The sequence below is a fragment of the Podarcis cretensis genome (genome assembly GCF_951804945.1).
Source record: "Podarcis cretensis genome assembly, chromosome: 7".
NCBI lineage: Eukaryota > Metazoa > Chordata > Lepidosauria > Squamata > Lacertidae > Podarcis > Podarcis cretensis.
This window is the reverse complement of record NC_137176.1, coordinates 52,212,310-52,238,495: the sequence shown is the minus strand read 5'-3', so window position 1 is coordinate 52,238,495 and position 26,186 is coordinate 52,212,310. Positions and strand designations below refer to the sequence as shown.

Sequence of the window (26,186 nt, the reverse complement as noted above, 5' to 3'; positions counted from 1 at the left end):
TTTGACAAGGTACTTCATTGAAATACAGTTTTTCATTGAACTTTGCAAACTATGGCTTTCTGTTTGTCTTCTTGTGTCTTGTCAGATATAAATGCTGTGGATTTGCAGGCATTTCCAGCCATTGTGGTGGAGAAAGTCATCAAAGCTCTAAAACTGAATTCTGAAGAAGCCAGGTTGAAATTTCCCAGGCTGTTGCAAATTGTAGAAAAGTACCCAACAGAGACTTTGGGCCTCATGGCACAAGAGGTGAGCCTTCCCTTCCCTGTGGGCAAACAAAAATATAAGGTTGGTTTTGATATGACATAAAATTATTCAGGGTAGTAAAAATAAGAAGGGATTGCAAAGAGCTTTGAAAGGATCTCTCCAAACTGGGTTGAGTGGGCAGTAAAATAGTGCAAATGCAGTTCAGTGTAAGGAAGTGTAAAACTGCTTTAGCAGCTGAACACAAGATTTACTTTTTTTATTCCCAGTTTAGTTAAGAATTATTGTTTATTTCTGTGTTAACGTTCTTGGAAATGTGCTGTAATGTGCTTTGGCAAAGTCAACACTTGATGCAATTTTGATATCATCCATGCACACTACCAGACGAAAGTTACAAGAGGGTAAATGCTGCATTTTATTCTGTTGGCTCAGCTGAGATGGGTAGAAGAAATGTGTATTGTTCGCTTTTCGCCACCTTCACATACATTACATGTTTTTTAAACAGATTTCCTCAGTACCCTGTTGGCAGTTCATTGGCTGGATCAGCCAGTTGATGGCGATGCTTGACAAGGAGGAAGCAATTGCCGTACAACATGCAGTGGAAGAAATTGCCAACAACTACCCACAGGCCTTAGTGTATCCTTTCATGATCAGCAGTGAGAGCTTCTCTTTCCAGGAAACTGTCGTGGGCCATAGGAATAAGGAGTTTGTAGCAAGGTGAGGATGTTGAGCCATACATTTTTGGAAGCAAATAATCTTTATTGCTGGTAACAAGAAATTATACATTCCAAAAAGCACATACATCAGTCACAAGTTTACAGTATAGTACATTTTAAATTGAAGCGTTGGAGGTAGGCATTGTATCTTAAGAAATATAGGCGTTTCCCTTTTCTGCACTTCCTTAGCTGTTAAAGAGTTCCAATTTTGTAACATACTTCTCAGCAAAATTAAAAGTAACAACTGTTTTTATTTTCCTCCTCTTCTGTTGGGTGGTGTCCAATGCTTGCTTTCTACTGAGAGAAAGCCTCCGACTGTGGAATGGTAGAGGGAGGCAATTTTCAGCGATGCCTCTTTTCCCCTGCAGCCCCCCACTCCCTCCAATATGTTCTGGAGAATCCCTCCACCCTATAGAGCAAATTTTGAGAGGGGTAGGTGGCAAGGCAGAGCAGGAATTGCTATAAATTGCTTCCTGCCCCTATTCCACCAGTTGGTGTGTTTTCTGTCAGTAGATACCACTTGGTCACTTGTTGTGAAGCTTACTTCTGGTGCTTGTGCAGGAGGCACCCAGCCCCACCTAATTTGCCAAGAGAGCTGTTCTAAGTTATTGCAGGAATCTGTAAATTAGATTCACATGTTTTATTTCATGCTTGCTCAGAGGAGCATGCTTGCTTTTGCTTCTCTACTGCTTAGCAGCATGATGGAAATGGGGAGGAACCTTGCCTAGCCAATAAAAGTCTGGATCACATATCCTCACTGCCTAGGCCGGAGGGTGGGGGACATTTAACCCATTTTTACCTAAATTACCAGGAAGGACGCAGGTGGCGCTGTGGTCTAAACCACTGAGCCTAGGGCTTGCCGATCGGAAGGTCCGCGGTTCGAATCCCTATAACGGGGTGAGCTCCTGTTGTTTGGTCCCAGTTCCTGCCAACCGAGCAGTTCGAAAGCACGCCAAAGTGCAAGTAGAGAAATAGGTACTGCTCTGGCGGGAAGGTAAATGGCGTTTCTGTGTGCTGTTCTGGTTTCTCCAGAAGCGGCTTAGTCATTCTGGCCACATGACCCAGAAAAACTGTCTGCAGACAAACGTCGGCTCCCTCAGCCAGTAAAGCGAGATGAGCACCGCAACCCCAGAGTCGTTTGCGACTGGAGGGGTCCTTTTTACCTAAATACCTCAAGCACACTCACCAGTAAGTGATAAATATTCTGTTTTAGTATTGCAGTTTAAGAAAGCTTCTTTGGTGTTTTATGGAGGAATTGAGCTATATTATCTAGCCACAAAGCAGAAGAGAATGCTTCTGTGGTTATATTTCTTCTTCCCTTTGTGATTTATTCTTTATAGGTTGAAGAACAAATTGGACAGAGGAGGAGTGGTGCAAGGTTTTGTCCATGCCCTCGAGCAGCTGTCCAACCCTGCAATGCTCTTCAAGGTACAATGACTGAATTCTTCATACTCTGAGGGGATGTGTGATGTTTAAATGCATGCATGTGCTTTTTGAGTGTTGAGGGCACACCTGAATAATTATCGAAGCAGCCCGGTTTCCATTAGTAGCTGCTATGTTTTAACTTTTGTCCTTTGGTTGGATGCGAGACGTGGTAAAGTGGTGTTATTCTGGATTCACAGGATTGGACTGAAGATGTTAGAAATGAGCTGGGGAAAACTAAGAAGAGTAAAAATAACATCCAGGAGTTGTATGATGGAATGTTCCAGAATCTGGGAAATTTACAGGCTCCAGGTCTCGGGTTGTACAGAAAGAAGTTCATTCAGGCATGTATTAATTATAGCACCTTTGGTTGAATGTTTTACATGTATAGCAGGAAAGTTAAAATATAATATGGAAAATCTGAATTAAATAATTGCATTTTATTATGGCCCCGAATATGCCTTGCACATCTGTATAGGCTTCAGAAATGGATGTTGTAGTTAAGTGTATTATATACCACCACAGTCCTTGACCCTTTGTGTCATGGAACATTAGCAAGAATTAAAACAGTTCTAAAGGAGTGCAATCTGTAGTTCATAAGATCAGAATATGATTTAATAATAATAATAATAATAAATTTTATTTATATCCCGCCCTCCCCAGCCGAAGCCGGGCTCAGGGTGGCTAACAACACTAAAACAGTATGACATTATAAAACATTATAAAAATGAATTAAAATCAAAATTGATGGCAACCATAAACTAAAGTTTTGTAAAGATTGCCAGAGGAGGGGGTCAGGCTGCGCCCTGACCAAATTTCCAGTTCTAGCCCAAGTATAGCCACTGGTACTTTTATTTTACTACAGAGACGTAACTGGTACTACTGAGTGAAGAGGAGTTGTCCTCCATCTGCATTCACAACTTCTGTAGGTTTTCTGGGTTTATCCATAGGAACAGCTGAGGCATATGTAAGTCAGTGCTGACCAGAGCTTAGTAAGAATTGTGGTTCTACCAGTTTGAGATACTAGTAGCTGGCTGCTACGTTATAGGCATTGCATAGGAGTATGTCAAACACCTGCCTGTGATAGGGTGCAAGAGAAATTTAATAAGTTCTGGCATTTCACCAAGTAGTATTTCCTCCTCATTCAGCTATATCAAGTGATAAACTAGTTTAAGTACTTCGGCTGTTAACAAGAGTACAAAATTATCGTGTGATTAAATTTCTGCTTCAGAAATTTGGGAAGGAATTTGACGAACACTTTGGAAAAGGAGGTTCCAAGCTGCTAAATATGACACTCAGGGACTTCGACAATATTGTGAAGGATCTTTTATCAAAGATGAGTCAGAAAGAACCTGGAAATCTGAAGGAGTGCACAACTTGGATGAGTGACTTCAAACCAGAATTCTTGAGGACTGAGCTGGAAGTTCCTGGTAAGCTATGGTTTCAGTTGGTAATTGGGAGAATATTCTTCCATTGCTAAATGAAATAATGGCTATTAAATTTAATTTTCGTTTAATACGCTGCATAGTTAAGACCTACAGAGTGACTATCTATTCTTACAAGCAGATAAACTTTTATTCTTTGGCAGATACTTTCTGACCATTATGACTTCTTCTAAGCAACTTTTGCAGGATGTAACATTTATTTAGAAGTTCCGTCCAAATGTATTACCAAAATCTAATAGCTCACGTTAAAATAAATATATACCGTATTTTTCGCTCTATAGGACGCACCCGACCATAGGATGCACCTTGTTTTAGAGGGGGAGAACAAGAAAAAATATTCTCCCCCTCTCTGCTCAGCACCCCTTCAGCGAAGCAGCAGGAGAAACGGAGCCCCTTCCATTTCTCCTCCCGCTTCGCAGAAGCGGCTGCGCAGCGCTCTCTCTCTGCTGAAGCCAGGAGAGTCTTGCTCTCCTGGCTTCAGCAAAAGGAACCCGAAGCCTCCGGAGCGCAGCGTGAGTTCCCGCTGTGCTCCGGAGGCTTTAGGTTCCTTTCGCTGAAGCCAGGGGAGTCTATCCCTGAAGCCTGGAGCAATGCAAAGCCTCCGAAGCGTGGAGGGAGCGCTCCCTCCGCGCTTCGGAGGCTTCGTGTTGCTATCACTGAAGCCAAGGAGCCTGCATTCGCTCCATAGGACGCACACATATTTCCCCTTAATTTTTGGAGGGGGAAAAGTGTGTCCTATAGAGCGAAAAATACAGTATCAATTGCAATGAATGATTGTGGTTGGAATTTATTTTAAAACCTGTAGTGGATCTAAGAGCCACAAAGTTAATATGTCTTGCTGGTGACACGTCTGAAGCACAGAATATGTGGGCTCCTGTGCGAGACACTTTTGCTCCTTATTTGCCACTCTTCAGGACCAAGTGCCACCATGTATCCTTAGCAGCCACAGTCTTTTCTAAAAGAAAGGAAACTGAGCTGGGGGTTGTTCCTGAAACCAGTCTTTGTCCTGCCTCCTCTGAGTCTGACATGGTTAGCAGGGCTGATAACCAGCAAATTATTTTGAGGGCAGTTTTGCTGTCATGATCAGGATTGTTAGAATAATGTTGGGATCACACCCAGCACAAACAAGATCATGAGAAAAGTCTCTTAGCCACAGGAATTTTCTGCCCGTATAATGTTTCTACCTTACTCAGCAATTGTGGATAGGGTGGAGGGCATGCTGACCAGGACAGGAGGTCAAGGGACAGATTTTTGCTTTTTTTAATCCTTCCCTCAGTTGGAACCAGTGGGGGGGGGGAATTAACCATGCCTACCACAGCCTGGGGCCTCTTAAAGGGGCCTTGCATCCAAGACTTCCTGTAACCTGGCTCCAGAATGCCCCATTCTACAGGCTACAGATGTCAAAAACACCACCAGCTTTACACCCATGGAACTCTGTGCAGCTGATTTCCCCCCCTCTCAGTGGTAAAGGGGCACTTTCCCCTCCATCCACTGGATCAGTAGGCTAGGAATGCACTGTTAATCACATAAATGTGTGAAAGCTCAATTAAAGCATTACATTTTATTTATTCAGGTCAATATGACGGTAAAGGAAAACCATTGCCAGAATATCATGCACAAATTTCTGGATTTGATGAGAGGGTATGTTACTATATTAATGTGCATATTTTTTCATGTGTCTATTGAAAGGTAAAGGTACACTTACGGATATATTAGTAAGTGTGCATTGTGCATATAAACAGATATCACCCACATCTGGTGAAATTTTATATCTATAGTAACTTTTTTCTGCATTCTCACACTGCAGAGATGCAGATGGACTTTCTCCTATAACGTAATTTATATATTGCAATGTTTTCTCACCCTTTCTTGAGTGAAAACCTTTCCCCACCCCATTTTGTCCAAGATAAAAGTTATGGAGTCCATCCGGAAACCAAAGCGTATAATTATCAGAGGTAGCGATGAGCGGGAATATCCCTTTCTTGTCAAGGGAGGAGAGGATCTCCGGCAAGACCAGCGCATTGAGCAGCTCTTTGATGTTATGAACACCATCCTTTCAAGAGATGCTGCCTGCAGCCAAAGAAACATGAAATTAAAAACTTACCAAGTTATACCAATGACTACCAGGTAGGCGCTTCCTGACCTCCTTCACATATAGTACAGTGGTACCTTGGGTTACATACGCTTCAGGTTACAGACTCTGCTAACCCAGAAATAGTGCTTCAGGTTAAGAACTTTGCTTCAGGATGAGAACAGAAATCGTGCTCCAGCGGTGCGGCAGCAGCAGGAGGCCCCATTAGCTAAAGTGGTGCTTCAGGTTAAGAACAGTTTCAGGTTAAGTACGGACCTCCGGAACGAATTAAGTACTTAACCTGAGGTACCACTGTATATGTGCTCCAGTTTTTGTTGCATGAATTGGGAGGAGAAATGTCTTTACAGCAGGCCCACCATATAAGGAGAACCTTGGAACATCTTTTGTAGGGTTGCTCAACACCAGTAATTGCAAACTGGCAATTTTTCGGCAAAATTTTTCTGTGTTGCTTGTTTAACTGCAAAGTTTTCTGTGTCTTCCCGTGAACTCATAATTTTAAACATGTGAGATATCCCGAAGAGCAGGCTGTGCATCTTTGCACTACCCAACCATCTTCCTTGACTGTTTCCTATGCATGGTTTGTCTGACCTATGGTCAGAACATAGGGAAGATTTATCTATAGAGAAACAGTAACAACCAGGTAAATCCATGCATCAGAGCAATAAAGGAAGAAGCAGCATTAGATGCCTATCATAATGTTTAGCTGGTGCTTTATACCACTTTACAAATGGATGCCTATAATTTGCTTAAGTGAAGCAGATTTTTCCCCTAAACTCTTGCTTACCTTTTTAATTCTTGTGTGAATTACATTTTAATACACTTTAAGTAGTGAAGCTAAAAACAAAAGAAAAGTGTCCACTAGTTTGCATCCTCTACATTTTTACCCCTTTATTAAATAATAATTTTCTGTGTTTGTTGTTACCTTGGCTATATTTTCTTTCAGACTAGGGCTGATTGAGTGGCTTGAGAATACCTGCACTTTAAAGGAGTTCCTTCTGAAGAACATGTCTGAACAGGAAAAAAACGATTATAACAGGTAATGAAGGTGCATAAATCTGTTTCTTGGATGTTAATGGCATTCTTTGGAGATAGATGAAGAATTGTGACAATATCCATAGGAACAATTGGCATTAATCATCAGACGTCAAAGTACTTCCTATCTTAGATTAATAATTGGCAGCTATTTGTTTAATGGGTGACACTTCACCTCTGACCTACATTTTCTGTCTGCTTCTTTAAACAAACCCATGGCTTCTTCATCATCAACAGATTGCTTTTTACAAGCAAAGGATTTTTTTAAATGTTAGTTTGAATTAGGAAGTGAACTTCAGCCAGAATGGAGAGTAGTATAAATGCATGTTCAGCATTGAAATCAATGGAAATGGATTATAATTCCTGTGATGGAGAATTTGGAGAGCCACAACTCTTAACTTGCCATTGTGACCAGAAACCATATCCAAAGCCTGTTCTGATCTTGGGACTAACTTGTACTCACATGAGCAAACCCTATAATGTTGAAAACAAACCAGTAAGCGTAGTGACAGGCAGTGACTTCAGAGGGGGAATTGTGGCTGTTTTATTCTTCCTCTGTCCTGCTGTTGCTACGCTGCTCCAGAACTAAACCATGGTTTGGCTTAACATTATGTGTGCACCCAGGCTTGTGGTTTGTCTTCTCCAAACAAATCATGAGCTGTCAAATCAAGAACAAGCTTTGGTTTTTACAGATCATGGTTTGTTGATAGCTCTAGATAGTGCAATAGCAGTAAGAATGGGAGAAGATGAAAGTTTATCTTTGTGTGAACACTAGATTCTAGAAGTGAACTTTGCCTTGGAAGCAGAACATGTTTTGCTTCCTGTTGAGTGTGTTTCATTTGTAAAATTGAGTCCCCTGCTGGTATGGGAAAGCAGTTTAAGAATGTTTTGGTTTAAGAATGGACTTCCGGAACAGATTAAGTTCATAAACCAAAGTACCACTGTGTTGAAATTAAGGAGCATAGTTAAGTTAGTTCCATTATATTTCAGTGAGTCTGCTCTGAGTACGTGAGTTAAATACCACTCAGTATTCAAAGAAAATACTGATAAACATAACAATCATGTAGAAAGTACTAATATTCAGAAACTATTTCTTAGCTAGTGAAGCAAATTATAAGTTATTCTTTACAAGTTTACACTTTTAAGGAGGTAGTTGTGGAATGAATTGAATTAACAGTGCTTTAAATGTATTGTGCCTCATTTGGAGTGTTGTTTTTTTTTTAAATAATTTTTATTAACTGGCCAATCACATCAAATTAAATCACATCATATAAATTCCGAATTACAAAACCCAATTTTGAAATTTTGTTGGGGGAACCCATACTTCAAGATCCAAAGGGGAATTCAGATCATCTTCTTATTACTGCGTTAATGTCCAAATCAGTCCCAATCAGTCCGAACAAAGTTCATAATTCTATCCAGTCTTATCTTGGTGTTGCCACATCATATCTTGTTCGTATAATTTCTCTTTTTCCTTTACGATCTCTTCTGTTAGTCTCCTTAAGCCGATAGCAAGTGTAATAATCCTGTGTGGATTTCCCGTTCCTCCACTAAGTCCAGATGGTTTCCATATATCTCCTTCGTAGATAACATCACTTTTTCCATCGTAAATTTTGGCATTTGTCGCTCTTAAGTCCCACCGAGGAGTTGATTCACGATATGTAAACAACTCTATTTCTCTCTTTCTCCTCCCAGACCCAAGAGCTCCCACAATGCCTCACAAAATGGCGAACGACATTTTTTCCTGTGTCACTCCAAAACTCTTAGCTTTCCAGCTTCATCTTGAAACATTGCTTTGGATCGAAAGTTTATCTCCACACAGCCTTAAATCCACAGCTTAAGTCCTTAATTTCTGACTCATTAGGGGAGGGGGATTCTTGTTAAGTCACATAAAAAGGTAGAGGCAGGTTTTTCCCCCCCCCCTCCCCCCTCAGTCATTACCGTATCTTGACGTTCTTCTCGTATTTTATTGTTGTCTTGTTATCAGAGATCTCTTCTGTCAGCAGTATTTACTCCCCTTTTTCCTTGATGTATGTGCAATTAATCATGTCCAAATTATTTCTTTTAAAGATCATTGCAACCAGCGGCGCGAATCGGGGACGGCGTCGAGGAGTGCCGAAAATCCCACAGGAGGGCTTTGTGCCTAGTGCCCCCACCCCCACAAATTCGGGGGTGGTATAGGGCACAGCAGGCAAGGGCCGTCCCCCCCCCATAATCCTGGGGGGGTTAAGGAGGCTAATTACCCCCATCATAGCCTCCAAATTACCTCGTGTGGGTCGGAGAGATGTTATTGTCAGCCATCTTCTGATGCACCACCTAGTGGCCCCCCCATTTGGAGTGTTTTTCACTGAGGAAGAACTTTCCAGTGTGTTCAATGCTGAAGAATCGGTTCATAAAGCTGTAGTAGCTGTATGTTACTTGGAAGAAGACAGAAGGAAATGACAAAGCTTGCTTAATGTGGTCACGAATGTGTTCTGCAAGTCAGGAACTTGTGTAATACTAGTGTGTCTATTGAAATAGAAATTTGCTATAAACAAACATTAAGGACAAAATATAGTAGACTCAGTACTTCCTAGGAGCTCGTTCTTCAATGATGCTTGGAAACAGCATCTCCCTAAGTTCACTTTCAGAAATGGTTTGATTCATTAATTGCTCTTTAACAGCACAGTACCCCAATGCTTGTGGTGTTCCTTTCAGGTAATATAGAAGTAAATTACTTGCTTTCCCCCCTTTTTATTCAGCTACAAGGGTCCTCGTGCTGATTATACTGACTGGCTGTCCAAGATGGCAGAGAAGAATACAAGCCCTGTTGCACGCTACACATACATGTACAAGTGAGTCTTAGAAATAATTGTTACCCATTTATCTCTCAGTGGCTTGTGATATCATCAACCATGCTATCCTTCAACAGCTGTCCAAGTCAGGGGTGGGTGGCACCAGTTCCAACAATTCTATGATGTGAGGCCCTTCATTTGCCTCCTCCACGAGAGGTCTGGAGGGTGGCAACACTAGAGCAAGCCTTCTCTGCAGTGGCTCCCTGCTTGTGGAATGCTCTCCCCAGGGAGGGTTGCCTGGCCCCTTTGTTACATATCTTTAGCTACCAGGCAAAAACATTCTTCTTCTTCCCCCAGGCCCTTTGGCCAACTAAACAATCCATGGCCTTTTAAACTGTGTGTGGGTGGATTATTTTGTTTTGTTTGTCACAAAGTTTTGTATTTTTGTGCTTTTATATTCCCTATGTTCCTTGGATAAGGGTGGTATAGAAATTCGAAATTATGGTGATCATTAAGTTTCTTCCCTTACTAATGTGGCAGAGAGATTCTGATTGTGCTGCTGGCTACTGACTCATGTCCACAGAAAAACTGGGAGTTACAAACCCACTTCTTCCTTTTTTAAAAAAAAAAATAATTCTGCAGTTATTGCATGCACATACTGGTGCCCCTTCCCCATTCCTGCATTGGCTTGAAGAAGCCAGTTCTTACAGAAAACATTTCTCAGGGCACCAACACTAAAGGGCAATATCAAATGGTGTTGACCTGCTTGCATAACATATCGGCTTGCACAAATAGGAAATTCCTTTCTGCAGTTTCCCTCCACCCAACCTACTCTTGAGGTTGTGGAACCCACCAAAGCAGGTGGACATGCAGCTCTGCCAGGTCTGCTGCTACTATGCCGTGCCCACCATCTCTGCTTGGGAATATAAGAGAGCATATGGCCGGGCCAAAATGTTCAATTCAACCTAAGGGGGGGGGGACAGTTGTCTCTGCTCGATTCCCATTTTCTAATTATGTGGCTATAATTGTCATTGCTTTGCTCACTTCTAGGAGAGCTGATCGTAAAGAAACAGTGATGTCTTTCCATCGCCGAGAGAACCATGTTCCTGAAGACCTGTTAAGGTGTGTTCTTGTGTAATATGGGTTTCAAAATAGTACCGAGGATTAATGTTGCTGAATGAAGGGTTGCTTCCAGTAATCCTCATATGGCTTCCTCATTTTTCCACATGCAGGCTGCTGGCCCGCAATTCCTATTAAAAACAAAACAAAACACCAACCCTCTCTTTGGGTCCTCCAAACTTCAACCTGTGCCACACTGATAATCATCTAGCCCCTTCTCCAGTTTCTGATTATTAGCATGTGGGTGGAACAGTGAGGAAGATGGGCAGCTCTTTGTTCTGAATTCATAATGTTTCCCCTTCTTAGAAACAGCTGAAGCCAATCTTAATATGCATGAATATATTGCTTTTCTTAAGGAGGGCCTTTGTTAAGATGAGTACAACACCGGAGGCCTTGCTATCTCTGCGATCCCATTTCGCCAGCTCCCATGCGTTGATGTGCATCAGCCACTGGATTCTTGGTATTGGAGACAGACACTTATCCAACTTCATGATCAGCATGGAGACAGGTGGCATGGTGGGAATAGACTTTGGACATGCGTTCGGTTCTGCCACACAGGTATTCTCCTTTTCAAACTGTTTTTTTGGAATATTAAATTGAATGGAATGCTAATAGGTCAGGGGGACTGTAAAGATTCAGAATCGCTCTTGCTTCCTCTTTGGGATATTTGTTTATTTTGCTTGTTAGTCAGGTGGAGCAGGATCTTGCATGATACTGCCTGTCCCCCCGCCCCACGTTTTGAACCTTGCACACTACTGAATGACACTTTCTGGTTTTCTTTAAAGTCTTTATTAGGCGTTACAGATATAGACCATCTTAAAACATCCCTTTGCAAAATTTTAAAAATATATACAAAGAAGCAGCCACAGAAGATATATAGTAATAGAACTTCTTGAGTGTCTTCCTGTTAAATCATGCCATTTATCACTCTAAGAGTTACTGTTGACAGAAACTCAGCCACCCTTGCACCTCCAGGTTAATATCAGACAGGTAGAATCTGATATTTTCATTGTGCCATGATGTTAAATATGTATTTTCCCTCTTTTTGGATAGTTTAAGTACAACCATACTGGTTGTACAGTGGACAGTAGAAAAGAATATGTTCTACATCCGCAATGTCTATCATTTCTAGGGATGTTTAAATATCTGCCCTTAACAAAGGCTAAGGGGAAAACATTTAGTTGGGCTAACATAAATGCACTGTGTTGGGTTGGAACTACCATATTTTTCGCTCCATAGGACACACTTTTTCCCTCTTAAAAACTATGGGGAAAAGTCTGTGCATCCTATGGAGCGAATGCAGAGGGGGAGGCAGGCAGTAAAAGCCTCCAAGAGCCGCACACAAGCTTTGCGCAGCTCTTGCCGGCTTTTCCCCAGGAGGGAGAAGGGACCGCCGCTCCCCAACCTATTCTGGAGACTGGGGATGGGGGAAGCTCGGGCTTCAGGCAGCTATCCGCAAGCCTTCGGAGAGCAGCAGGAGTTCTCGCTGTGCTCAGAAGGCTCACGGATAGCCGCCTGAAGCCTGGAGAGTGGGAGGGGTCGGTGCACACCGATCCCTCTTGCTCTCCAGGCTTTGCTTTGCTGGAGAGGCGCTGCACAGTTTTCCCTCTCTGCACAGCGCCCCCTTCAACGAAGCAGGAGGAGAAATGGAAGGGGCTCCGTTTCTCCTGCCGCTTCGCTGAAGGGGCGCTGAGCAGAGAGGGGGAGAATATTTTTTTCCTGTTCTCCCCCTCCTATGGTCGGGTGCGTCCTATAGAGCGAAAAATATGGTACTAGCTTTGAGATATACCATATTTTTTTGCTCTATAGGGCGCACCTAGTTTTCAGAAAGGGAAATCAAGGAAAGAAATATGATCCCCCCCCCCAGCTCTGGGAGAAGCGGACAGGCTGCACGCAGCCTGTGCGCTTCTCCCAGACCTTCTCCCTGCTATTCCCCCCCTCCCGCACGCGACTCCTGCGGGCTTTTTGACCAGGAGGGAGAAGGGACTAACGCGGCCAGTCGGTCCCTTCTCCCTACTTGGGGAAAAGCCCCCAAGAGCGGCGCGCTCTTTAAAGAGCGCACGGCTCCTGAGGGCTTTTCGACCCAGCTTGTGGGGCTGGCGCTGGGCGGAAGCGCTGCTTTCCCCCACCGCCTGCCTCAAAACCAGACCAGGGAGCAGCGCAAAGGTGTTGCGCGCCTTCCCGCTTCCCCCCGAGCTTGTGGGGCTGGCGGTGGGGAGAAGCGCTGCTTTCCCCCACCGCCAACCTCAAAGACCAGACTCTCCTGGCTTCAGCGAAAGCAACGCGAAGCCTCCGGAGCGCAGGCTTCGGAGGCTTAGCGTTGCTATAGCTGAAGCCAAGGAGCCTGCATTCGCTCCATAGGATGCACACACATTTCCCCTTAATTTTTTGGAGAGGAAAAAGTGTGTCCTATAGAGCGAAAAATACAGTAAGTGATCCTGTTATTGGTTGTATTTAACCCATAGAACTTGGGGGAGCAGATTTTCTTTACAGCTGACTCAATGTTTTGTTTTTCAATATCCCTTAATCTAATTTAGATATTATAAATATATAGTTCACTAGAATTATACATTAATTTCAAGTTTGTTGATCTTAATACAGAATTAATATTATTGTAACATCTGCCAAATTAAACTCAATATCAAAGGTTACCTCTCCTCAGATATCCCTAACACGAAAGTTGTAAAACAAGGTTGTGTTCCTGCCCCTTTCCTCTTTATTTTTATCAGATCTTCCATAGCACACCCAAAAAACAGAATCACATGCCTCCCCCAAATTAACCAAAACCCAGTCCCACTTTTACTGTATGTGGATGAAGTGACCTTATTATCACTGATGAGGATAGGTTTGAATTGTCTTTTTCTTCAGTGTAATATTTTAAAAGTATGCATACTCACCTGGAACATTCAGGGAATAGTCTAGCCATTTTTAAGCAAGAGCTTGTTGTCATAGCAGAAGACTGGAAAAATCAAAACATGGTATTCAACTAAGTTTTATTCAAGGAAGACCCACTGAAGTTAATAGCCCTAACTCCCCTCCCCCCATGTTGAAGCATGACAATCTTTTTAAAACAAAAAACAAACAAAACCACCTCTATCACTATAATACAGTATTAGTAAAACCAAGATGGTGAGGATCTGGGTCTCCGATTCATGGTGGCTACAGAATGGATCACCTTAAATTGTTGAGTAAAAAGGCAGAAAGGAGAGCAAGATTTACATGGGCCAAAAACAGAGATGGCAAGCTGAAAGCTGCTGTAAGCTCCCTGAAGAAAAGGCAAGATAAACATATGCTGGTTTCATTAAAAGCAATTTCCCTTAAATATTATACTGAATTCTGCCTCTCCATAAATGACCTGTATGAAAGAATTATGAATCCTGGTGTATGAAGGAAAAGAGCAATTGTTAGTGGTTGAAAAATTCAAAAATAATACATAAACTTTTAATTTTTCTTGTATGCAGTTTCTGCCAGTGCCAGAGTTGATGCCTTTCCGTTTGACTCGCCAGTTCATTAATTTGATGTTGCCCATGAAGGAATCGGGTCTTCTTTACAATGTGATGGTGCATTCCTTAAGAGCCTACCGTGCAGATCAAGATTTTCTCATTAATACTATGGATGTGTTTGTGAAGGAGCCTTCCTTAGATTGGAAAGTAGGTTCTTTTTTCATCCTTGTTTGTCTAAACAAAGTGAAGAGGAATGGTTATGTGACTGCTGTAAGGTAGGGGGTAGCCGTTGTCGTGACCACCAGACATAGTTGGACTACAACTTCCATCATTCTTGGCTACAGGCCATGCTAGCTGGGGCTGATGGGAACTAGAGTCCGGCAACATTGGCTACCTCTGTAAGGAAAAGAGTGATTTGTAAAACTTCCTATTTGGTACACAGTGATATAGTTGCAGTTTCCCAATGTTAGGTTGCATTGTTGTGTTTGTGGCAGGGAAGGCTTGCCACAAACAGTGCATATGCCAGGAGGATTGAGATGGGAAAGAGAGGAAAGAAAATATGGGTGGGAATACCATTCATGAGAGCAGGGATTTAGGGAGGGAGGAGTCAGATAATGGAGGGAGGAAGAAAGAAAGATCTGGCTTAGAAGAGGTAGGGGATGGTTTGAGAAGTGAGTTGTTGATCAACAGAGACAGAATGTAACGAAGAATGCCCCACAGTCTATTGCTTTGAGGTAGGTCAGGGGGACAATTACCGTATTTTTTGCTCTATAGTTTGGCGGGGAGGAAACAAGAAAAAATAAAATTCTGAATCCCAGAAGCCATAACATCAAGAGGGATCTGGCTTCTGGGATAGCCTCTTGCTGTTCTGGCTTCTGGGAGAGCCGCTGGGGTAGCTGGTCTAGCATTGCGTGAATCCCCGCAGGGCACGGGGAGCCTTCATCCCCGTGCCCTGCGGAGGCTTCTGGGACAGCCCGCAAAGCTTTCGGAGGGCAGCGGGATGAAGGCACCCCGCTGCCCTGTGGAGGCTTTGCGCAGCTAACCCTGAAGCCTTTGGAATGCAGCACAAGGTCCCGCTGCGCTCCAAAGGCTTCAGGCGGCTATCCCTGAAGCCTGGAGAGCGAGAGGGGGTCGGTGCTCCAGGCTTCAACAAAAGCAACGCATAGCCTCCGTAGCGCTTTGGAGGCTTCGCGTTGCTTTCGCTGAAGCCAAGGAGCCTGCATTGCTCCACAGGATGCACACACATTTCCCCTTAATTTTTGGAGGTGAAAAAGTGCATCCTATAGAGCGAAAAATATGGTACATGCTTAAGTATTAGCCAAAACGTTGGATGAAAATTCATGTTTTTAAAGGATTCGTTACACAAAGTAGTTTGTAGCACATTAGTCATTTTTAGAAAACACTTCATTCAAGAGTGTGCAGCCTTCCAATACCACCTTAGTACTGCCGGAACTCATGAAGTTAGTTCTCATTCCGTGCCAGCCTGATAAAATAAGAAATCCAGGCACTCACCCACAGTTCCTTTTGACAGCAGCAGCATCTTTACCATAATCTGGAACAAAGCTAACATGGGAAGGAGCCACCCCAGAAGGACTACTCCCATACATCCATGACCTACTGTAGCAGCATGGCAAGGGCACACACTGCAGGGTTCCCACTGTGAACAATCAAAAGGCCTTCAGAAGGGAGGAATTGCAAGACAGTCCTTTGAAGGAGCTTATAACAAAAATTTTAAATAAGATCGACTACTATAGTTATCTTTACATCATTATCTTTGCATCATTACTCTTCCAGTCAGTTATTAGAAAAGTGTGTACTTTCTGTATTGAAAATCTAAGCAATACTAAAGAACCATAATGCCATTTTCCTATCATTTTTACCATATTCACGCCCCCTCAAATATCTAAATATCAGGCATGTCTGTCATGCCTTGTACTTAGTATCATGCCTTATGCTGTGATGTATACTGTGAAGACTGCAGTATTGTTTTTCATGATTGGCTATGTGCCATTTCTTTCCAGAATTTTGAATTGAAGCAGCTGAAAAAAGGAGGCACATGGACTAAGGAAATAAACACAGAGGAGATTAATTGGTACCCCATTCAAAAAGTAAATTTTGCAAGAAGAAAATTAGCAGGTGCTAATCCAGCAGTGATTACCAGGTATATGTTTCTCTCAAGCGCTTTGAAATGTTCAGCGTGTCGATTTGCTTTCCTAAATGAGGCTGTGTGCAAGCACAGAACTCATAAAGTGTGTGATTGAATAGAAACAAAAATGAATAATTGCTGGGGACCTGCAGTAATTATCTAGGTAAATTTGGAAGTTGAGCACCTTGGTGCATTTGCAGAAAGGAAGCCCACATTTTAAAAATTAAAAAATAAAGCATACTTAGCAAGCAGGGTCAATGCTGCAGCCCCATTGTCTGAAGGCAGGGCTACCGGAAGCCAGGCTTTTTTAAAAACAACAACGGATAAACCAGAAGTTGAACAATAAATACTGAGTAAGGGAAAAGCTGACCTGTGCATACAGCTCTTGAGCTAAAGAGAGAGAGAAAAATACCATATTGGCCCAAATATAAGCCACACCTTTAAAATTCAAGGGAGGGGGAGACAATACCCAAATACTGTGGTAACTCTGGTTATGAACTTAATTCGTTCTGGAGGTCCATTCTTAACCTGAAACCGTTCTTAAACCACACTTTAACTTTTCACTGTCAGAATTTGGGGGACAAGTGAGGCTTATATTCAGGCCAATACGGTATTGCATCTGAATAGGGAAACTTGGGTACACTGCTTGATTTTAATATCAGTGATTTAATATCATTTTTTAAAGTGATGAATTACGGCTGGGCCATGAGAAATCAGCTGCCTACAGGGATTATGTTTCTGTGGCACGAGGAAGTAAAGAATATAACATACGAGCCAGAGAACCAGAGGATGGACTTTCAGAAGAAACACAGGTGAAGTGCCTTATAGACCAAGCCAGAGATCCAAATATCCTTGGCAGAGTTTGGGAAGGATGGGAGCCCTGGATGTGAAAAACTGAATCCTCATCAGTGCCTGTCTGCTAAGATTACCAGAATATTTCAGTTTATCTTGGAAGTGAAGACTGATCTAACTGTGTACTAGTAACAAAGAAGATGGTATTTAATGCACATGAGTCGAAGTTGTGACGTAGCAGAAGAATTTCAATGATATATGCTGACAATTTGTTAATGTCACATTCTTTGAGGTATTAAATTAGGGAAACTTAAATCATTATGTTTACAGCTCAGTAATTACATATTTAATTGCTGTTGCTAATGAAGGAAAATAAAAAAAACAAACACTGCCTCCCCAAAACTTAGGAAAAGCCAAAAGAAAAATTAAAGTTGTGACTTTGCTATAGACAGAAGAGGAATCACAATCTTACGTTCTCTAGTGATTTGCTATTGATGTAAGTAGGCGACTTGCACAATTATTTGTGTTAATTAGTGCAACTTTGTCTGCACCAGATGTGTGGTTCTATAACCTTAAGCTGACATTTGAATATGTGATACCCCAAATAAGCAGCACTAGTCATGCCAGTAGTCCTTAGGCAATAAAGAACTATCAACAAATTCGGTATCTCATGAAGATGTTTTCTTTCTGTTGCCAACTTGGCTGTAATTCTAATAATGAAACAGGCAAAGTTACAACTTCTATTGCTCCCAAACTTGGAGAGGGGCAAACTCTGCTTTTGGAAGATTAGGGAATATTTGATACTGAGGCATGTTGGTAAAATGTTACTAAACTAAGTCTTCTGTTTACTCTCTCATGACTTCTGTGCATTGTGAAGCACAGCAAAAAAACATTTCTCTCTTAAAAGATATACATTTACTTGGTTTTGCACTGAGGTTTTCTTCAATAGTTCATTAGCAAAGGAAAAGCAAGGTGAAAACCTTGGAACAAATATTCTGTGATTAGTGCAATATTTTGAATGAATGGGCATTATTTGACAAACCTATTTAAATTACCTTCATTTCAGAAAATGTTATGATGCAGCTAATACTTCTGTAGCTTCATTTTGTATTTTAAAAACATAAGAATGCAAAAACAGTTTAGAATACATTAATTAGATATGTCCTAAAGCCACTTTTAAAAAAAAGTCTCTCCACTTACAGAGAAATCTCCACAATAATAGAACGGTTCACCTTTTATATATTTGTTATCAATAAAAGTGTCAAGATTGGAAAGTGATGTGAAAGTGTTTTCAATATGACTTCAAACAAGTGTGCTTGCATGTCTGTGTCATTATGTGCATTTCAGAGTCTGAGCAAGACACCTTTTTACACAGGCCTTTAGGAGTAGAAAGATGGAATCAGCACATCTGTCTGATTTAACCGTTATGGTTTTATTGTACTATACCAGGGGCATCCAACTCCCAAGAGACTGCGATCTACTCACGGAATAAAAAATTGGCAGTGACCTACCCCTTTTTGTTGGGCTTTTTTTAGGGAGGAAAGTACCATTTGGGAGTAGTTCAGGTAAAAGTTCTTGAGCTTTTTTTAGGGGACCAGAACGACCTATTGGACAACCCTGTACTATATGGTTTACTGGGATTGCATGGTTAAGGGTGGACTAAAAATTCTTATAAAGTAAAATAAATGCATTATTGCAAATACAATTTGATAACACACAGGTATGTGATAAGATGCAAACACTCACAAATCAGATATCTGCCTCAGATATCCTTTTGTTCATTCCCTCATGTTACAGAGCACTTTACCCTCCAAGCTTACAGGTCAAAGTTCCAAGTTTATAATTTAACCAAGTCCTTAATTGATAGTCATGTATGCATAGCAGCGTTTTCAATCAGGCAGTCTGGTGGAAATGACATAGCCAGCAATAATTAAGATTTCAAAGGTGGAAGATCTGGTTGTCAAAAGGTTTAAATGTCCAAGGCTACAGTTTAGTTCCCCCACCTGCTCAGTATTACTAGGTTGCTCCCGGTTCCAGCCTCCCCAGCACTGCCTATAATGCTATATACAAATTTCAAACTCATTCTCTTGAGTGCTAGTGGTTATGCAGCCAAAACAGCACCATCCACACACAAGGGCCAAATCTGCAAGGTTAGGGGAAATCTAGTCAAGGCCCCACCCCCGCTTTATGGTGAAATAAGAGACATGGACACAAGTATTTTAGGTTAATGGGCTAAAAAAGGCCTCTGCAGGAAGTCACACAAGGGTTAACAATCTGTAGGGGGAGCTTGCTGGTGCAAATAAACTGGAAGCTTTCCCCTAGGAGTCACCCCACCACCTGGGCATCGGACAGGAATCACACAGCCAGATTCCTTTAATGGAATACCCTTCAAGGGGAGGGGTAGGTGATGGCCACAACCTCCCCTCCAACACACAATGCACTTTCCAATGCCTAACCACCAAAGCTAACAAGGTATGTGAAAAACCAAGTGGCTTTAGCCAATCTGCCAAGTGGAAAAAATTCCTACCAGGACCCTTCAACAGGCGACCAACCAAGGTCCATAGCAAGGTCAGGTGTTGAATGCATAACATTAGAGGGAGGGCGGTCGGGAGATCCGTGCGTGCAGGATCCAAACAGGTGGAGCTCGGGGTAGCTTTAAATGCAGCAAAACCATGCTGAAATGTTAGTCACTAGGACCATGGCTCAGGCTACCTTAATGGGCCCTTTCTGTCAATGTTTCTGCCTCCATGGCCAAGCAATGGTTCTGACTGTTTGCAAACTCTCCTCAAAAAGGGAACAGTGGAAGTATGTCCCCACAAGGCAGCATATATCATAGTGATGTTCTGGAGAATGAAAGACCCAGTGCAAATTGGCAGTTTATTCTGTTAGAATTTAATCCATTTTAATAATTATTGTCTTGCATTGTTACTTCATATAGTTGGTCAGTTCTTTGAAGACAGCAAAAAATAACATTTGCTGCATGTCAAGCCAGTATTAATCACACTCCTTTCTAACAGGACAATGCATTTTCCAGGCAGAGCAAATGATTAAAGTTTAACTACCTACCTAGCTAAACATTCTCTGCTGCTAACAAACACTCCACTATTTCATCCCTACTGCTATGTAAAGTGACAAACCGTTGGGGCCTTTCCAGTGAGGATACTGGATACTCTTTAGTGCTCACAAAGACAGTCAGACCAAAGCTTTGGTATTAAGTGGCTGCAGCAACATTAGCAGAAACACATGAAGTTCCAGTAACAACCAAAATGAAACTAATACTCATAATGAGATAGTAGATTGATAGGGTGGGGGAACATTTTCATGACCAGCAATGGATATGTTACTCTTAAAGTAAAGGTAAAGGTACCCCTGCCCGTACGGGCCAGTCGTGTCCGGACGACTCTAGGGTTGTGCGCCCATCTCACTTAAGAGGCCGGGGACACTTCTGGGTCATGTGGCCAGCGTGATGAAGCTGCAGCACCAGCGCAGCACACGGAAACACCGTTTACCTTCCCGCTATAAAGCGGTACCTATTTATCTACTTGCACTGAAGGGTGCTTTCGAACTGCTAGGTGGGCAGGAGCTGGGACCGAAAGACGGGAGCTCACCCCGCCACGGGGATTCGAACTGCCGACCATACGATCGGCAAGTCCTAGGCACTGAGGTTTTACCCACAGCGCCACCAGCGCCCCTTGTGTTGCTCTTAAAGGTAAAGGTAAAGGTACCCCTGCCCGTACGGGCCAGTCTTGACAGACTCTAGGGTTGTGCGCTCATCTCACTCTAGAGGCCGGGAGCCAGCGCTGTCCGCAGACACTTCCGGGTCACGTGGCCAGCGTGACGAAGCTGCTCCGGCGAACCGGCACCAGAGCAGCACACGGAAACGCCGTTTACCTTCCCGCTAGTAAGCGGTCCCTATTTATCTACTTGCACCCGGGGGTGCTTTCGAACTGCTAGGTTGGCAGGCGCTGGGACCGAGCAACGGGAGCGCACCCCGCCGCGGGGATTCGAACTGCTGACCATGCGATCAGCAAGTCCTAGGCGCTGAGGTTTTACCCACAGCGCCACCTGCGTCCCTGTGTTGCTCTTACATACTGATTATTAGGCCCTCCACAATCCTAAGCCAGTGAGCCATGAGAGTTGTACCAAGCTGATGATCAGTTTGATGTTTCCAAACTCAGCCCTACCTTGTCTTTCCTCTGCACTCCCCCAAAACTGTGGCTATGGTAGCTACTGTAGCACATGCAGATTTCTGAGCTGACAAGGGAATTTTCAACTACACAAGCATCCCCCACCCCCAACATCAAGGGAGTAGAAATAAAAGGCAAAACCTATAAACCAGGGCTCTTCGCAGACAACCTAATGGTCACAACACCAGACCCCATAAACAGCCACCTTGACCAAAGAACTCAACACATTCACAATGGTGTCGGGCCTACAGGTGAACTTTACAAAATCTGATGCCATGTGTTTCAACACCATGATCCCTCATATCCAAAAAGAATTCACTGACACCACACAAAAAAACACAACCTTGCTGCACCAAATCCAGATAGTTAAGGTTCTTGGTTATTTGTACCCCTAACTGTACCTCCACAACTACAACCCCATATGGAGGGAAATTAACAAAGACTTGAAGAAATGGAATAAAGCCAACTTCACCCTCTCAGAATACCCATGATCAAATTTTATAACGCAACCAAAAGTAACCTACCTACTCCAAACACTCCCAATGTAAATTTCCCCAAACCAACTCCGTAAATGGCAGGAAACAGCTACATTCATTGATCTCACACAACAAGCCATGAATAATACCCAAATACCTGAATCTCCTCTCCTCAGCAGGAGGAAGAATTCCCAACATAGAACTGTATTACATCGCCAACCCAGTGTGCCACACAATCCCATACAACCTAGGTGCATATGGATACAATTCCCACAATGTACCCATTCCTCCCACAAACTAAGGAAAATTCCCACAACACTAAACAGGTTCACACAGGAAAGAAAAAGTAGGAAAACTACTCCAACCCCATCCCCATGAATCCCCCGGCTCACCACCCAATATTCTACCATGCAGCCCAAAGCTTCCAAATAAAAACATGGCACACCAAAGGCCTACACTGCATAACAAGACATCTACAAAAATAACAAACCAACACAGGAAATACTAAACAAACTAGGAGACTATTGTAGTCTTGTGCTGAGCAACAATGAGCAGAGCTCAGGGGAGTGGGAGGCCGGCCAACCAGAAGAGTCTCTGAGGTGTACTTGCCTGGAGGCAGAGTCGGTAGCCAAAGTCAGGTCCAGTTCTGGGGTCAGGCAAACAGCAATCCATGTGGTCAGGCGGTCCAGGGGCTTAGGGAATCGGATGCTTAAGGGTCAAGACAAGCAGGAAGCAACAAGGTAGAGCCAGAAACTACAAGCATAGTTACCAGCACCTGACTGCTGCTGGAAGCTCTGCTTAAGAAGGATGAAGCCAGCTGGTTCTCATCAGCTTTCTCCTCTGAGTCCTTGATGGCTGATCAGTTGCAGGTGGAGTCACTCCCCCTTCGGGCTGCTGTTCAGCAGGCAAAGCTGACTCCTGGCCCATGACAGAGACACTCAAATATCCTGGCTGACTCACAACCAGCTACACACCTGCTTAAATAATCCAGCAATAAAAGCAGCTGCCACTAGGCCTGACTGCCTTTGAAAAACTCCTCCTAATAACTGAGGAACACAGCAGGGGCATGGTATTCACAGTATACAAAATAGTAGTCCATGACCCCTCACAATAAAGACCAATGAGAGAATGAGATAGGATATGAAATAAGCCCTACCCAATGGTCTAAACCAGTGGTTTTCAACCAGTGTGCCGTGGCACCCTCAGGTGCCTTGAATGATGGTCAGGCCTCTTAGAAAAGCTAAGCAACATATTGAAATTAACACTGGGACAAACAAAAGAGGATGCCTTCACCCTGGTGTGGCTTCCCTTCAAGACAACAACCTAAACTCCCCAACAGCAAATGAATTGATATGGCTAACCTGACCCAACGACCCACCCCCCATGCACGCAACCAAAACTTGCAACAATCAATGAAATGCAGCCAACCAGGCCCTGGGATCTCCTTTATCTCACACCAACAAAAACAAATAAATGAATAAACTAACTAACCACATGATGCTGACACAAATCTCCACACATAAACCATCATTACATTACCCCACTTATTTCTCTCACATCTCACTCCTACTCACCTCCCCTGCACTTCACAATGATAGCAGTGGCTTACAGCAAATGTAACTGACCTGTAGAAAGGACTTTATGAACTGAAAACAGAGACATATGTACATTTGTTATCCATTAAAATCTCTCAATAATAATAATAAAAAATTTAAACCCTATACAAGCACCTTACCTTACAGCAGCCTTCTGCACATGTGGCAGAAAGCATCCACATCCAGAAACCTATTTCCTATACATAGTTCAGCCTCTGCTGGATAAGGGCCAATGAATTTTGTTTTTTCTCTGCAGATTTCACTGGTTGTGCTGCCCTAGTCCCACTATTATTAGTATGTTATAAATTTTTAATTATTTTTTTAAAAAAACAGAACAAATATATAAATGTAGTTTTCTGATGTAGCTGAAAGCCTAGGAGGAACATGGAAAGCTGCCTTATACCAAGTCAGACTGTTCATCCATGGTGCCCAGTATGGGCTAGACAGTACTGCCTAGCAGCCATTCCCAGTCCAGACTGGAGATGCCAGGGATTGAACCTATAACCTTTTGAATGCAAAGCATGTGCTCTTATCTACAACCCTTTGCTGACCCAGTGAATGAGAACCTATCTACATTTTAAACTCACATTTCGTGAATGACATTGACATGGTACAGTATTAAGAAAACTGGGACTTGTACCTTAGTGAGGGTGCTGAGACACATCTGCCGGAGAGTCCCAACCTGTCTCATAAAACTGCAATTCTCAGTATCCCTCAAGGAGAGGGAATAACTGATTGGACAGATTTCAGCAAAATACCAAGCACCTTCTACGTCACACTGGCAGTTGAATGCACATCTCTCCTGAATGCCACCAAATTATTTCCCTATGGATCATACCCTTAAGCAGAAGGAGAAGTGGAGAACCTGTGTGGTTTTTCTAGGAGCTAAACAGGAGGCTGAGCTCTGTGGATGCCCAAGTGCAAGATGCCAAACCAAGGATTTTATTCATCAGTGGTTACCTGCTAGGTAGGTGCCTGGATTTTTTTAATCCTTGCCCTTAACTGAGACATTTTACCAGTTGCTACTAGGCTCACTTTTTGTTGTTGTTGTTGTTTACCCATATTCATAAATAAATTGTTAGTTGCACTGTTAGTATACTAGGTTGTCATTAAGTGTCCCAAGGCAAGCTGTGAGACTTGCAGTGCAACTTTAGAGTTTTGTTGCTGAACATTTTCATTTGTTTGCAATAGCTGTCAACTTGCTCTAAAAAAAAACATACAAGGCAAAAGTGCTGTGAAGCTTGCATTTTTTAATAATCCAACTGTGGTTAGCTAAATATGCTTTGTTGTTGTGATTCTCTAAATTATTTGTGTTACTTTACCTGAAAATACTTCCTACTTAAACTTCAGTCTGTGCTATTTCTGGCCTTAAATGTTTCCTCCTTGGAGGAATAATTGTGGAAAAGCTTACTGAATGTTTTTACAGATATTCCTCCCTTTATAATGTTCATTTTCAGCATGAAATTTATGAATTCTTTGTTCTCTACTTCATACATGCCTATTTTTAATGGTCATATGGAAACAGAATCACCTGTTGTTACTCTGCAATTTGCACATATTTTTATCATCCAGAATATTACTACTGTACAGTATTATTGTGATATTCAGCCACAAGGGGGCAATGCTTTGTCGGTTATACTAAGGAGATAAATCAGCGGGTATTTTCTGTGGCAAGTAAACATAAAAGCAGCTACAGAGGGGGAAACTGGCATGGCAAAGCAAAAGAGAAATATTACTTTGTGTCCAATTACTTTGTGTTTTTAAAAGATGGACCAGTTTTACGTCAAGGGCTGACGAGGAGGCCAGTCCATATTTTGGTCATTTTTTCTAGCAATGAAATGGGCGCAGAATGTCACTCAGTCTACAGCAAGGGAAGTTAACTTTTAAAAAATTCCGATGGACTCAGATATCCAGCTTTAAGGGCAACGTGGGTAAACACAAGATAAGCTGACTTTCGGGATGTTTTCAAGGCACGTCCTGCTACTCAAATCAGCGTACCCCCGACCCTTCTGACGTTACAGTAAATGTGCCTAGCCTGCCTTGCTAAACTAACATCCAAAGCCTGGGTTCAAATGTCACTTCTGGGTTCAACTAGCCTTCAGCGAGTCGCAACGATCTACGACGGTTCCAGGAACGGAGGCAAAGTCAGGCGAAGTCGCCAGCGGGAATAGCTGCAACCACATGTGGCTGCCAGAAGCAAAACCCCAGGGCTCCCCTTCTCTCAAACGCTGCCGTCGGTTCTCTTGACGTCTCACTGACATCAGTAGCTGCGCTGCCTAACCCAACAGCCAAGGGGGGAGGCGAGCGGTTGTTAGGAACAGATCCATTCCTACAAATCCGGACGCAAGCACAGAAAAGAAAACAAAAGTGGGGGGACACCCCTGGAAATAAGCTAGGAAGGCTCCTGCGCCATCCCAATGCCCCCCCCGCTGCACATTATTGGAAATCCCACCACGGCTCCCAGCGGAATGTGCTGCCCCGTGTAGCTGGGGGGGGGGGTAAGCTTCGTGCGCCCCAGGTGCCCCTGCTCCAACTGCCCTGGCTACACTTCTTCCTGCGCGGAGGGCTTGAGGAATTTGACCTGGGGAGGGAATCCGCTTCAAAGCCCCTGGGCTGGAGAGACGGCACTCTCGCTGCTCGAGGCTCCCCAGACGCGGCAAGACACCAACCCGGGTGGGTTCGGGCTTTTCCTCCCTCCAGGGGGCGCCCTCGATGTACGGCAGTGGGGGGGGGGTGGGCGGGAGGA

At 43.1% G+C, this 26,186-nt stretch overlaps 1 protein-coding gene and 1 long non-coding RNA gene across 6 annotated transcripts in view; one reads left to right on the top strand and one right to left on the bottom strand.

Annotated features, from left to right (window-relative positions):
- Positions 1-18,460, top strand: part of PRKDC (protein kinase, DNA-activated, catalytic subunit) — an 84,611-nt gene extending 66,151 nt beyond the window's left edge. The window contains exons 73-86 of the mRNA XM_079982597.1: positions 86-246; positions 707-918; positions 2,258-2,345; positions 2,540-2,683; positions 3,571-3,769; positions 5,358-5,425; positions 5,691-5,911; positions 6,820-6,912; positions 9,650-9,742; positions 10,733-10,804; positions 11,158-11,359; positions 14,263-14,451; positions 16,266-16,405; positions 17,076-18,460. Of these exons, the coding sequence (XP_079838723.1) occupies positions 86-246; positions 707-918; positions 2,258-2,345; positions 2,540-2,683; positions 3,571-3,769; positions 5,358-5,425; positions 5,691-5,911; positions 6,820-6,912; positions 9,650-9,742; positions 10,733-10,804; positions 11,158-11,359; positions 14,263-14,451; positions 16,266-16,405; positions 17,076-17,280 (2,087 nt within the window). The 3' untranslated portion in view covers positions 17,281-18,460. The remainder of the gene's footprint in view (positions 1-85; positions 247-706; positions 919-2,257; positions 2,346-2,539; positions 2,684-3,570; positions 3,770-5,357; positions 5,426-5,690; positions 5,912-6,819; positions 6,913-9,649; positions 9,743-10,732; positions 10,805-11,157; positions 11,360-14,262; positions 14,452-16,265; positions 16,406-17,075) is intronic.
- Positions 127-26,186, bottom strand: LOC307219494. Of its 5 annotated transcripts, none has more exons than XR_013840426.1 (6): positions 26,022-26,186; positions 13,699-13,760; positions 6,799-6,884; positions 6,661-6,710; positions 5,648-5,854; positions 3,680-3,815 (listed from the first exon to the last, which is right to left on the bottom strand). It is a non-coding gene; the product is annotated as an uncharacterized lncRNA (long non-coding RNA). The 5 variants fall into 5 exon arrangements; XR_013840427.1 differs by lacking the exon at positions 26,022-26,186 and adding an exon at positions 25,537-25,862; XR_013840428.1 differs by lacking the exons at positions 3,680-3,815; positions 26,022-26,186 and adding an exon at positions 127-262 and having other exon boundaries at positions 13,699-14,256.